We start from the raw sequence: 14,259 nt of genomic DNA, 5'->3' as shown, positions 1-14,259 counted from the left end.
GCACAAGCAATCCAGGAAGTTCCTGGAATGTGTTGATGGCAACTTTCTCCTCCAAGTGATAGAGGAGCCCACAAGGAGAGGTGCCATGCTGAACCTTATTCTCACCAATAAGGAGGGCCTGGTAGGGGACGTCAAGCTCAAGGGCAGCCTTGGCTGCAGTGATCATGAAATGGTGGAATTCAGGATCCTCAGGGCAGCGAGGAGGGTGCACAGCAAGCTCACTACCCTGGACTTCAGGAGAGCAGACTTTGGCCTCTTCAGGGATCTGCTTGGTAGAATACCATGGGACAGAGCCCTGGAAGGAACAGGAGCCCAAGACAGCTGGCTGATATTCAAGGGTCACCTCCTCCAAGCTCAGGAGTGATGCATCCCAACAAAGAGGAAGTCAAGCAAAAACACCAAGAGGCCCCCGTGGATGAACAAGGAGCTCCTGGGCAAAGTCAAACAAGAAAAGGAAGCCTACAGAGGGTGGAAGCAAGGGCAGGTAACCTGGGAGGAATACAGAGAAACTGTCTGAGCAGCCAGGGATCAGGTTAGGAAAGCCAAAGCCCTGACAGAAATTAGTCTGGCCAGGGATGTCAAGGACAAGAAGAAAAGCTTCTATAGGTATGTTAGTGAGAAAAGGAGGACGAGGGAAAATGTGGGTCCCCTCTGGAATGAAACGGGTGACCTGGTTACCCAGGATATGGAGAAGGCTGAGGTAATCAATGACTTCTTTGCCTCGTTCTTCACTGGCAAATGCTTGAGCCACACTGCCCAGGTCACAGAAGGCAGGGACTGGGAGAATGCAGAACTGCCCACTGTAGGAAAAGATCAGGTACGAGAATATCTAAGGAACCTGAAGGTGCACGAGTCCATGGGACCTGATGAGTTGCATCCGCGGGTCTTGAGGGAACTGGCGGATGAAGTGGCCAGGCCACTCTCCATCATATTTGACTCCCTGAAGAGTCCTGGCAGTTCAGCGAAGTTCCCGCTGACTGTAAGAGGGGGAACATAACTCCCATTTTTAAGAAGGGTAAAAAGGAAGACCCAGGGAACTACAGGCTAGTCAGTCTCACCTCTGTGCCCAGCAAGATTATGGAGCAGACCCTCCTGGAGACTATGGTCAGGCACATGGAAGATAAGGAGGTGATTGGTGACAGCCAACACGGCTTCACTAAGGGCAAATCGTGCCTGACAAACTTGGTGGCCTTCTATGATGGGGTTACAGTGTTGGTGGATAAGGGAAGGGCAACTGACGTCATCTACCTGGACTTGTACAAGGCATTTGACACTGTCCCACACGACATCCTTGTCTCTGAATTGGAGAGACATGGATTCGATGGATGGACCACTCGGTGGATAAGGAATTGGCTAGATGGTCGCACTCAAAGACTTGTGGTCAACGGCTCAATGTCCAAGTGGAGAAGAGCGACAAGTGGCGTCACTCAGGGGTTGGTACTGGGACCGGCACTGTTTAACATCTTTGTCGGCAACATGGACAGTGGGATCGAGTGCACCCTCAGCAAGTTTGCTGACGACACCAAGCTGTGTGGTGTGGTTGACACGCTGGAGAGAAAGGATGCTATCCAGAGGGACCTTGACAGGCTGGAGAGGTGGGCCCGCATGAAATTCAACAAGGCCAAGTACAAGCTCCTGCACGTGGGTCGGCACAATCCCAAGCACAGCTATAGTCTGGGCAGGGAATGGATTGAGAGGAGCCCTGAGGAGAAGGAGTTGGGGGTATTGATTGATGAGAAGCTCAACATGAGCCGGCAATGTGTGCTTGCAGCCCAGAAAGCCAACCGTGTCCTGGGCTGCATCAAAAGAGGTGTGACCAGCAGGTCGAGGGAGGTGATCCTGCCCCTCCACTCGGCTCTCGTGAGACCCCACCTGGAGTACTGCATCCAGCTCTGGGGGCCCCAGTACAGGAGAGACATGGAGCTGTTGGAGCGAGTCCAGAGGAGGGCCACGAAGCTGATCAGAGGGCTGGAGCAGCTCTCCTATGAGGACAGGCTGAGAGAGTTGAGCTTGTTCAGCCTGGAGAAAAGAAGGCTCTGGGGAGATCTAATTGCGGCTTACCAGTACCTGAAGGGGCCTACAGGAAAGATGGTGAGGGACTGTTTATGAGGGAGTGTAGTGACAGGAGAAGGGGTAATGGGTTTAAGCTGAAGGAGGGTCGATTTAGATTAGATGTTAGAAAGAAATTCTTGACTGTGAGGGTGGTGAGGCACTGGAACAGGTTGCCCAGAGAGGCTGTGGATGCCCCATCCCTGGAAGTGTTTAAGACCAGGTTGGATGAGGCTTTGGGCAATGTGGTCTAGTGGAGGGTGTCCCTGCCCGCAGCAGGGGGGTTGGAACTAGATGATCTCTAAGGTCCCTTCCAACCCAAACCATTCTATGATTCTATGATCATCATCTTTTTCAATATCACTGCACTTAATATTTTAACCTTTCTTTGTATTTGCATTTTAAATAAAAAATTACAATTATCTGAAACTGTGATGTTGCTGGTAAAGAAGATTTCTTTGAAACTGAGTATTAATAATTATATTTCCAGAAACATTTCTGCATATGGCCATTCTCATCCAGAATAACAAGTAATACAGGTAGTAGTAGCAGTAAATGTGTCAAAACTTAATGCTATTCATATTTATGTATTAAAGCCCACGAAAAGTGCTCTTCATGACCATGTTCTAGGTTCTTCTCTGCTCTTTCTACAAAGCAGGCACAAAACCACATCTGTAATCATTTTCTAAAGTTATATTTAACTTGAAATAGTGTTTCCTATTAACTTGCTTTTATTCAGTACAATTACTACTGGTTAGTAGCAATATTGTACTGATCAGCTAAAGATTTGATGCCATTTTTGCCGTATATCAGGAATAGATTAACAAATTCATACACTACACATCCAGTTGTAGGAAAGGTATTTAAAATGATAATACAATTTAATTTTTAATGTTAAGGGAAACTAGAAAATATGAATAAGAATTAGGAGACATTTAAGAATAGTTATTGTGTGAGGATGGAGATCACATATCTGTATCTCACTCTTTCCAGCTTCAGGTTCTAGAAGGACTAGCACAAAGACATCCAAGTTACCTGCAAACTTACTAATATATTAATAACATAATATGTTTTTCTGGCAGCAGGCTGTTTCTTGCTGCAGATACTTTGGGGCTGTGCTGTGTATTGCATGTTTTATCCACAGGCATCTTAAGGATAGTGGACATGTGGCTGTAAATAGAAAATAATTGCTCATATGCGGAGGATAGAGATTCATGGTATATTAATAATAATTGAGATTAGGACTCACAGTAGTCAAGAATATGGATTAAAATAGGCCCATGTAACAAAAATGGTGTAAGACTGACAAATGCATGGCTACATGTAGATGAAATGATTGCAGCCCTACACATCTACATCTTGGGAGATTATATCCTGGAAGACAGCGACTACCAATAACCCAGGGTTTATTACTCACCCAGTGAGTCAACAACCTGGAATGAACAACCACTGTGATACTGGGGCAAAAATGGCTAATGCAGTCACAAAATATGCAAACAAAGGACTAGTGAAGAGAGAAGATTATTTTACTTTGTCAGGCAAGACTGACTGAAATTGTCAAAATGCCAATCGGAGGATCTTAAAAAAAAAAAAAAAAAGGCAAACCAAAACATAAAATCCCCCAAACCCAACAAAAGCCACACACATTGACCTCCATCTGCAATGTGATTCCATGACATCATATGGTATCTTTGTGTCTTTTATGTAGCTGGTATGATTGCACTTACCAAATTGCTTTTTAATGTCATTACAGAACTAAACTAAGAAGCAAAGACTGGAAATTAAAGCTGAATAAGAAAAAAAGATATGCAGTTTTAGCAGTGAGGTTTGGAATAGTTAGACATGGAAAATGATGAACTTGGCTTCTCTGAAATCCAGTATGGCTGTCTGTTATGAAGCTTTGCTTTAGAAAATAAAAATTAGATTAAATGAAGAGATAATTGGTGAAGATGTTATGTAATGTCTTTCAGAGGAGATCATGTCACATGACCTTTTGATCCCTTCTAACCTGTTAAACTATGAATACCTGTAGTGAATGAGCAGGGGATTCCTAGGGACACAAACTTGTCTAACTAGCTCAGTATTCTCCGCTTTCATCCAAAGAGGTAAACAGGACAGGAAACATAGTTCCTTCTCATGGAGAAGTCATGGCATGCACACTAAACATCATCTTCCCTGCAGTGCCATTCAGTTGTTTTTTTCTTTTCTCTTTATTTAGTGGATTTTCCGTGAATATGTCTATTGAAATGCCATCTAGTATTGAATGCATACGTAGTTGGACACATAAACTTAAAATAAAGGTAAATTAATTTCACTCTAACTATGCCTCTGCCTGGCAGTTCTGCTGTGTATTTAAAATTGAACTTTTATCCTAGAAAATGCTTGTGCCAGATCTGTCTGGCTTTCTGCACTGTTCATTCTACAAATAGTTTGGTCCTCTGTTTCCCTCAGATGAAAATGTCTGTTGTGCTTGAAGCCTTTCTGATTTCGTTGTCTTCTTATCTAAAAATACGTTCAGAAAAATGAATGATACTTTAAAGAATGTAATATGTAAATAGAAACTGTACCTTGTAAACTTTCTGTAGCCTTTTTGACAAAAAGCTTTGGGACTACCCCTATTAAATACGCTGTTGACATTCCCTGTTCTCACAAAGCAAATATTCACTATATTGTTATTAAATAAATATTTAAATGCCTATTATTTCCCTCCTTTTCTAGAAAACAGACTGCAAGGCTGTAATTAAGACTGTGGATAACAGCTCCTTGGACATTAGCGGCTTTTTTCTAGATATCTGGATTTCTCAGGTCTACCTACCTCGAATGTGGGTAGAGAAGCATCCCAACAAAATGAGTGAGGTACTGTATAACTTGTACTGTTTATGAGATCATACTGAATATGCTAAAACATAATAAACAGGAACAGTTTAGTTTTGATGGGTAAAAGATGAAGAACAATTTCACACCTGGACAGTGCTAATTTGATCTGGTTTATTAAGCTGAGTATTCTTCAGAAATGAGTTTTGTTTTCAGTCACATAGAATCTTGTTGCTTTTGTTTTATCACTTGCCTTGGAAGAGAGTAAATGGTTCAACATAGTGTCCAATCACTTCTGGTAAAACACTTTTTTCCTAACTGTTGTGCTGCTGTTTGTGTTTCATAGAAATGCAACTACAGTGTTTGATACAGATGTTGCATTTGCAGCAGTGGAAGTGAACAAATAAATCATGGCTGGAACTAAGTAGCTTCAGAGTCATGCAATCACTATTCTAATTAAAAATAAGTAAAATTTTAAATCATTAAATTTGTAGGGCTGTGTTTACAACTTACAAATATTTACAGAATCTGTCAGTGGTTTATTTGAAGGCATTTGGCCTTCCTAGAAGATGTTGCATTCTGTTGTAACTATCACTACTGCAGTGATTATTCTCAAAGGCATTTTACTCTTTTCTTTTTCACTAATAAATGAAAAAGACATAGCTACCACTTCTAGCACTCTGGATCACCCAGAAACAGAATCCAGCTGTGGTTATGTCACAGATGAGCTCATTATCACCACTGAAAAACATTAATAAAAGGTTAGGTAGGAATGGAAGAATTAGTTCAACCATTTTACCTTCATGCACAGTACTCCTTGCCTGAGAAATGCATTTAAAACTTAAAAGGGTATCATAAAACATGTTATTCCTGGTTATTGAAAGCTTTTTCAATCTCTCGTATTACCTGTGAAGTTCTTGGCACTTTCAGTTATTTTCAGCACCTTTTTATTTATTTATTTTTTTAAATAAGATGAAATGCTGCAGAGGTGAAATGTAAAGTCTTGGTGTTTTAATCTGTCAATCCAATGTGGAAATTGATTAAAATAAGTAAAAGGACAGATAAGATTGTTTTCCTTCCTACAATGATGTCTTTTATTTTTCTGCCTTTTAATCAGAGTTGCTTAGTTTAAATGTATTAGTTTAGGGGATTACTTTCCGCTGACTGCAGTAATACTGGTATTCTCCCAAGGAAAGGAGAAAGAAAGAGATTCCTATTTGTGTTTCCAAAGTGCAAATCTTTTCTTCCCTATTGGAAACACTTTCAATCCTTCAAGCATTTAATTGTTTCACTTTTGAAAGCCTTTGGGTTTTATAGCATCTCTGTTCATGGCAAGGACAATATCTGGTTTACATTTTTTTTTAATTCTAGTACTTCTCACAAACTTATGGTGGCAGTGATGATTATAAAAGGTGATATCTGTGATTTTTTTTTTTTGTAACTTGTAGAAGAGAATCCAGTGCTGTTTGCAGAAGAGTGAATCAGATAGGAACATGAAACCACAAAATTCCTTTTTCAGTTTTTCATATGAGACCTGGGATATAGGTAAAGGACAGGGAATTTGCACCTTTCGAGCATTAAGAGTAAATGACATATATTTGTTAAAACTTTGAAATATGGCTATATCTGCTCATTTCATAATAAGAAAAATGAAGATGCTTGGGTACTTTTCTAATGAAATAGTATTTGTCCACTGCGCTGATTATTTTGTTTCTCCCTCTATAGGCTTGCATGCTTGTATTCCAACCAGAGTTTGAAACAGCATTTCAAGAACAGGAGCTGTCCAGTGAAATTATTATTTTATTAGATTGCTCGAATTCTATGGCAGGTTCAGCTCTACACCAAGCAAAGCAGATTGCTTTACATGTTTTGGAACTATTTTGGGTCAGACAAAGAGTGAATGTAGTCAAATTTGGCACAAGTGAGTTCCTGTATTTCCTTTTTACCTGAGAGCAACCTTTTACCTTCTTGTCATGGCTTAATTTTATGTGTATCATTATTATCAAACCAGCATAATACACTGAGCTGCAACCAGGAACGTGTAGCAGTATGGAATACTTCTACTCTGATATTCCAGTCATAAAACTTAAACTTGTGTTTCCATATTGTTGCTACATACTTAATATTTCAGTGCTCTTAATATTTATTCACAGATTTCACAGAATTTTCTTCTTGTTCAATGAACATCATAAATGATTTGGCATCACTGAAGGAGTTTATTACAGTAAGTAAATGAGTTTGGTTGTATTCTAAAGAATGCTTCCTTGTATGGGATACTTATCATTATGAAACTCTGTTATGTTTTTTTTCTTTTTCTTTAGGCCATTTTCTAAGATTTTTCTGTAATTTAGTCTATTTGAAGTCTATTTTCCCTAGTAACAAGCACAGCCACGTCTGAATATTAATTTCAGTTTGGTTTTAAGTGATTGCTTAAGTTGTTGTTTTGAAGCTGAGTAGCTATCAATCAGTGTTAGGACATTTTTCAGTGTTTCCCCCTAAATTTATCTTTTGGAGTTTCATACCTCTTATTGCCTACTCACAGTGGAAAGAGAGGAAATGATTGACTTCCCTCTGGAAATCTATAATTTGTAAGTGAAGGCAGCACTTAGGCCAAAGGACTTTCAGTGAAAAGGAAAATGCTTTTGGCACCAAAAGATCAGCTGTAGACTACTTAGGACAATAGGTTTTGGTTAGTACCGTATCTTGTGAGTGCTAGAATTAGGCTTCTCAATTTGTAACTAAAGCTCCTTGATGCGAGCATAATGTCTAAGATACTAATATAATGGGTGTCTTGAAAATGGGATGTTAAAATGCAAATGGTGATCAGTGCAGAGTAACACAGAGGGGAAAACAACACTAACTATACCTGTACAAGATCGGGCTTCACCCAGAAAAGAGATGCTGGAGCCACTGTGAATAGTCATTCTTAAATGGTACCCCAGTGTTCAGTAGCAATCAAAAAGGTACACAGTTAGGTAGCTGTGTAAATCTGTATTGCTGTGGTTTCTTGAATGTTGTATGCACTTCTGGTCGCTCCATCTCAAATTGAAGAGGTAGGGAGACAAAACAAACGTGGCCAGATATATGGAAGACCTACTGTACAAGGAGCGGATTCGTCCTGATTTTTTTTAGCCTCTCGTGAATCCTTACACAGTCCTTTTCATGCATAATAAATAACAGAACTTCTTGTTGTGCTTGATGTAGAGGATAAACTGTAATTCAGTTCAGAAAGTGGGTCAGGCAAATTAAAAGGTAGAGCTGTAAATAGCTTTTAGGTGCAATGGTCTGGATGAAAACACCAGTTCAAGAAGTCCCCAAACCACTGATTACTAAAAGCTTTGCAAATAATGTAGGAGAAGAATTTATTTTTTTTTCTTACCTCTTTTGCCTGTGTCTTTTGCCTGAGCCAGAGAAGATACAGGACTAGATGGACCTTAAGCTCTATCTCCAATAGTAATTATAGAAGAGTAGGAGCAAATAAAACTTGAGAAGTAATAATTTATATTTGGAAACCAGGAGTCATGTGTAATGAAATAAATATTAAATTATACATTATATGTTATTTTAGGAAAAAATAAATTCAAACTAAAATTGTAATACTTGACTTTTCAGTCTGCTACTGCAACATTGGGAAACACTGATTTATGGAAGACCTTACATTACTTAAGCCTGCTATTTCCTTCTCAAGGACACCGTAACATTCTTCTAATATCAGATGGACACATTCAGAATGAGAGTGTGACTTTCCAGATTGTGAAAGACAATGTCCAACATACAAGGTTATTTACATGTGGTGTTGGGTAAGTACAAAGTTAGCTAGCAATTGCATTTGTTTAAAATCACTGATAATTTATTCAAAGTAAGAGGTTAATAAGCTACAACTGTCAGATGCCTGAATGTACTGTCTTAAATGTATATGTAGGTTTAGATTAAATGTACAAATGTTTGTGTACCTTTAATAATGGAATGGAAAATATGTAAGGAATTTCAAAGATCAGATACCTACAATAACGTTAATTCCATGTCCAGGTAGTCTTACCTATTCATATCTTTCCTCATTATAACTACTTTACTATTTAAGAGTTTAATTGGACAATACAAGAGTTAATGTTTTAAAATTTTGCATTTCATGTTTTGGTGTAGTCTCATTTTAATACTGCAATTTCAATGCAATGTTAATAGTTGTATCATTTTATTATTTAATTTTCATTTGTTTGTAAGGTAATTACTTAAAGACAAAGTAAGCACTAGACTTCTCAGCCATCAGAGGAACAGGCAAAACCTCACTGAAATTAATTGTGACCTAGTTTGACTGTTCTCAGTAACAACAAACTGGAAAGATATATATGACTGAAACAACTTTTTAAAGAAAAAAAAAATGGGTGACAGTTACATATTTCACATAAAAATGGGAAAGGTTCAGGGAGGTTCTTACCATTTCCTGGGAGGCTTGTCAAGGATACATCATAATTAAGACCAGTGGTGAGGGTCATGTTCTTCTAGAGCTTTTTTGGTGTTTTATGACACCTTCACCATAGCTCTGACAACTTTCCCTAGATCTGACGGCTGTGGGCCCTCTCCCAGCACTAAGCAAGCACACCCTTCAGGCCAGGTACCAGACATCCCAGGGCACTTCAGAGTAATCATATGTTATGATTAGAATAGAATTTGCATCACCACATAATAAAGAGCAGATTGTATGTGTCCATTAGCAGCACACTGACACTATTTTCAACATACATACATTCCTGTTGTGTTCCTGTTCAGCATATTTAGGGTCATTGATTATTGGTTATTGATATGATGGAACTATGCCTGGCAATGCCTTACCTCAGTGCTGGTAGTCTGAGAGGGCATAGCTTCAATGGTTCCTCATGGGCACTAACATTAATGTGCTAGTGTGCAACAATCTGCTTTCAGTAGGCAGGGTCTGCATTTAACGTGTTACATTGGCAAAGTAATCCTGGTGAAGAGGCGTAAAACAGAAGTTCACTCTGGTTCATACTCTTGCGTAGACAGAATGTTTTCTAGAAGGCTGAATTAACAGAGAATACTACATCTGTTTTATCTGTGATAATTCTCTGTCGGTAAATAAAAAACCCTATTTTTAAATAGTGCAAGATTTGTACTTTACAGAGTTGCACAAGGCAGCAAAATATATAAAAAAGACTTTTAAAAGACCAGTAAACTTTAAACCCAAGATATTATGTGTTCTTAGCATAGAGACAATTGTACTATTTAATTTTGCCTTGAGGGGTTTTGGTGCAGATTCACTAGGGCACTAAGACGGTTCTATGGTCCTGTTGAGTCTACTTTGTGTCTGACAAAAATTCAAGACATACTGGGCTGTTTCTCGCCCAAAAGAATTCTCATCTGCTTAATTGTTCTCCTTTAATCCTCTATAAAGCTTTCATTTGTGTATATACCCACGAAGCAGCTTCACAATAGTCAGACTATTGGTGAGCAGAGCCTGCTGTTCTATCAGGCTAGTAAGTGTTACCATATTGGTTATATCCATGTTGTTCAGATAGTACCATTCTCTAGCTGACACTGGACTTGGCTGTGAGGTAGCTGTGTCCATGCTAAATAGCTCTGCTGAGATTGAGGCTAATTAGTTCAACATCAGCATCATTTTAATGCAGTCTTATTGGTGTTTGAAACTAAGTTAATTTCTCTGCACAGCCCTGCACTGTGACATGTAAAAACTCATGTACCATGTAATTTCCTCTGATGTTGTCAGGAAATCTCTAATATAGCAGCACATTCAGTGGCTCAGTTGCTTTCAGTTGGTCTGTCCCCTGAAAAAGGGATAGAATTTTAAAAATTCAGATTCAAAAAACTTGCAGTACTAATTAAAAACAAAATACTTATAAATAGAATCAGATGAACAATTTAATTCAATAATTACATAAAGAAATTTTTTGTTAGTTCCACAGCAAATCGTCACATGCTGAGATCTTTGTCCCAATACGGTGCTGGAGCATTTGAATACTTTGACCCAAAATCAAAGTATAACTGGGAGGCAAAGGTACATTTATAAATCTTGACTATATTCAGTATGTGATCTATCTGATATATCAATATCTGATACTGCATATCTTCAGTATATCAAAATGAGAATTGCTGCTTTTCATGGGATCACATAGGTTTGCTATTACAATAAGATAGTTCAAAAAACATTTGATAGAAGGTGGAAGGGCGAGATACTTGTCTGTTAAGCCTTCTTTTATTTTAAATATAAATTGTTACTAAGTGAGAGAGAGTAGTATTTAATTTGTGTAATACAAAGGTGTCTTATTTTCAGCAAGAACACATGCTATAGAAAGGGGTATGAGAGCTGTAGAGAGCCCTCAGTTCTTCGATAAGGGAGGGCATTTGTCACTGCAGTTGCCCTACCTTCTCATTCAGACTGGTCACTGCATGGGTAAAAGAAAACAAGAAAGCCATGACTTATTTTATTTTTTATATTATTTTTGAGAGGGCTCCTGTACTTTTCTTGGTAAGTACAATGATACCAACTTGGAAAAAGTTTTTAAAATGTCAAGCTATATAAATAATTGTGCTTGACTGGAAGAACATGGCTCTACTTCTGTCGTAGGTCACAGCCCATCTACATTGTCCATGCTATGGTGATGAGGCCTGTGGCAATTGTATTCCATAACTTTTGACTGTTGGTGCATCGAGAAGTTTCAGGCAATCTAGGACCCCATGTGTGCTGCTATGCAGTTTCCCTCTATGTTTATGTGTCTACAGCACTGTCCTATGCCTTGAATCTGGTCCCTCCTGGAACAGGGACAGTAGAGAAGGTGCTGCAGCAAGGTTAGGATCTGGCACATGTTTGCATGGAGGAATGGATGAAAGCACAGATTCCTCCTCTTGCTGTTTTGGCTGTCATTTGAGGGATATATGCAGAACTATCCAGAGCAGGCCATGGAGATGTGCAGAATTGTTCGCATTTCTCAGAGTTCACACATAGGAGATGGTGCTAAGTGTAGCAGGCCATGTTCCCCAGCCTCTTTGGCAACCCTGATGAATAGAAACTTTACTCTCAAATTTCAGTTTTTACTTAAAAGAAAGCTCATTATTCCAGAAACCAGTACAATAATGGCTGAGTGATTCTCCTTATTACCTCTAAACATTAGACTAATTTTTATGAGTAATAGTAGGTGACTTGTTTTAGTTGTTAAAAAAAAAAAAAGAAATTAGTTCCATTCACATGGGAATTTTCTATTGAGAGATTATTTTTTCTTTTGAAAGCCTACTAACTTGTTTTGCTTCTTTACACAGATACAGAGCCAAGTATCTAGAATATTTTCTCCAGGATGCAGTTCAGTTTCTATTAAATGGCAACAGTTTAATATAGGTGCACTAGAGCCAATGCAGGCTCCTGCTCAAATACAGTCTTTATTTAACAATGAGAGACTTCTTGTCTATGGATTCATCCCTCACTGTACTCAGGTAAAGACTGGAATACACATGCACTACTGGATAGAAATTCAACTGTAAAACAATCACAAAGGAAATATTATATTGTATTATATAGCCTCTCTGCAGCATGCACTTAGCTTCTTTTTCATTGCTAAATGTAATTAAGTTACTATTTAATGGTCATTACTAGTTCTTCCTCTAAAAAGTAGAGAGGAAAAAGTTACGTAATTTAATGTTCATATCATTGTGCTTTGATAAATACAGGATTCCTTTACTTGTGATTGTCCCCTTGTTTTAGGGGACATGTCTAATCCTAGACATGCAAAGACGTACAGATTTGAGTTATATTTGGGAGACAGAACAGCACACGTGTGCTGGTAACATAGCATGAGAGAGAAGGAAACAGTTTTGGGTTGTTTTTTTTTTCTTTTAGGCCACCCTAAGAGCAGTAATAAATAACCAAGAACTAGAGACCGTGGTGTCAACTACTGAACTACAGAAGACGACAGGAACAGTGAGTTTGGCCAACATAATTTGTACATGCTGTAGTGAGACAAGCTGCTTTAAACAACTATGTGCTCCTTCGTGCTCTTTTGCAGGAATTGAAAACCCTGTTTTCAGCAGCTCTTGCATTTTTTTTTTTTTGGCTTCTGATGTTTTAACACAGACCTTCAGTTTTCAGACTTTTAAAGGGAAACTGTTTTACATGAAAGTGTCACCTTTCTCTGTGCTTTCTAACACAAAACTTAAGCTTCTCACAATACAAAGCGCTGCTAATTTTGGCAGCCTGTTTGGGCTCTAGCTTTATCCTTGAATTGGCTGTTCTTCACGCAACCTCTGTGAAGAAGCTGCAGCAGCTTTATCTTTCATGTTGTAAATTGTTGTTATGTGGAACATCTCCTTGCTAGTCTATCTTCTCTTGAAATGTATGGAAAAAGAGACAGTAAAGTGTTAGTAGCCTTTCCTCTGCTTCACTAACAATGACATTAAGGCGTCTTTATGCAGAAGAAAGCACGGCCCCCATTTTGAAAAGGAAAACAAACTAAAAAGAACCATTTATTAAATCTAACAGGTGTCAACCTTTCGTAATAATTCTGATATGACTGTCACCCCTTCCTCACTAAGGGAAGCTGATTTGTTTTCAGATAGGAATGATTTTGTTCCCTATTTAGCATAATCTACTTTGAAAGCTACTATTGTGGGGTTGGTTTCCACAAGGACAGTTGGTTTCCAGGGACGTGCTTTTCTACAGGGAAATAAAATTGGCAAGCAGAAGCAATGTACTGGCTTGCCACAGTGAATTTTTGCTTTTATAAAAATACCTGTACTACAAATTCCGGGTGCAGTTAAAAAAAAAAGTAAGTTTTGAAAGGTGTAAACTGAAATGGCAAAATGATAAAAAACAGGGTCAAAATTAGAAGTAAATTATTAATTCTTGATGCTTTAGATGAACTCTGAGAATTCCTACCTATTTCTTTTGCCAATTCACCTTAGCTCAAAAAGTAACTATTTCCTTAAGAGGTTTTCTTCAGAAGTGGCTCTCTTTGGCATCTATGATATTCTTCCAAAAATGAGCCAGTGGGAATATTTTGGCAATGGGAACTGGAATACAGCTGGACTTTACCACATTGCCCCTACAAAGCTCCCTCTCTTTGTTAGCTTTAACATATTGAAAAGACCAAATTTTTTTTTCTTTTCTATGAAAGACTAGTTTAGTTCAAAAAGTAAATTTCTGGTTAGGACAGTTCAGTATTTCCCTTTTCTGCATACAACCCCTCAGATCAAAAATTACTTGATTTTGGCAGACCTGGGTTTTTTTTAAAGTTGAACAGTCTAGACTCTGTTTATTTTTCCCCCAAGTTCTGTATTTTTATGGACAGGATTAATTTACTTCACCTATATAGATATTGTTGTTTAAATCTGAGGTAGTTGTCCAGGCTTTGTTTACAGTCACTGGAGAAAAATGTG

The 14,259-nt window shown here is 38.4% G+C and overlaps 1 protein-coding gene across 3 annotated transcripts in view; it reads left to right on the top strand.

The window, feature by feature from the left end:
- PARP4 (poly(ADP-ribose) polymerase family member 4) overlaps nucleotides 1-14,259 on the top strand; it is a 54,961-nt gene that overhangs the window by 29,177 nt on the left and 11,525 nt on the right. For all 3 annotated transcript variants that reach the window (XM_075742230.1, XM_075742229.1, XM_075742228.1), the window contains exons 21-28: nucleotides 4,268-4,349; nucleotides 4,768-4,905; nucleotides 6,589-6,784; nucleotides 7,017-7,087; nucleotides 8,476-8,663; nucleotides 10,792-10,891; nucleotides 12,151-12,321; nucleotides 12,725-12,805. In XM_075742230.1, the coding sequence (XP_075598345.1) occupies nucleotides 4,268-4,349; nucleotides 4,768-4,905; nucleotides 6,589-6,784; nucleotides 7,017-7,087; nucleotides 8,476-8,663; nucleotides 10,792-10,891; nucleotides 12,151-12,321; nucleotides 12,725-12,805 (1,027 nt within the window). The remainder of the gene's footprint in view (nucleotides 1-4,267; nucleotides 4,350-4,767; nucleotides 4,906-6,588; nucleotides 6,785-7,016; nucleotides 7,088-8,475; nucleotides 8,664-10,791; nucleotides 10,892-12,150; nucleotides 12,322-12,724; nucleotides 12,806-14,259) is intronic.

The sequence above is a fragment of the Balearica regulorum genome, chromosome 1, assembly GCF_011004875.1.
Source record: "Balearica regulorum gibbericeps isolate bBalReg1 chromosome 1, bBalReg1.pri, whole genome shotgun sequence".
Lineage (NCBI taxonomy): Eukaryota > Metazoa > Chordata > Aves > Gruiformes > Gruidae > Balearica > Balearica regulorum.
The sequence above is the reverse complement of the archived record's forward strand: the minus strand, read 5'-3'. Positions and strand labels throughout refer to the sequence as shown.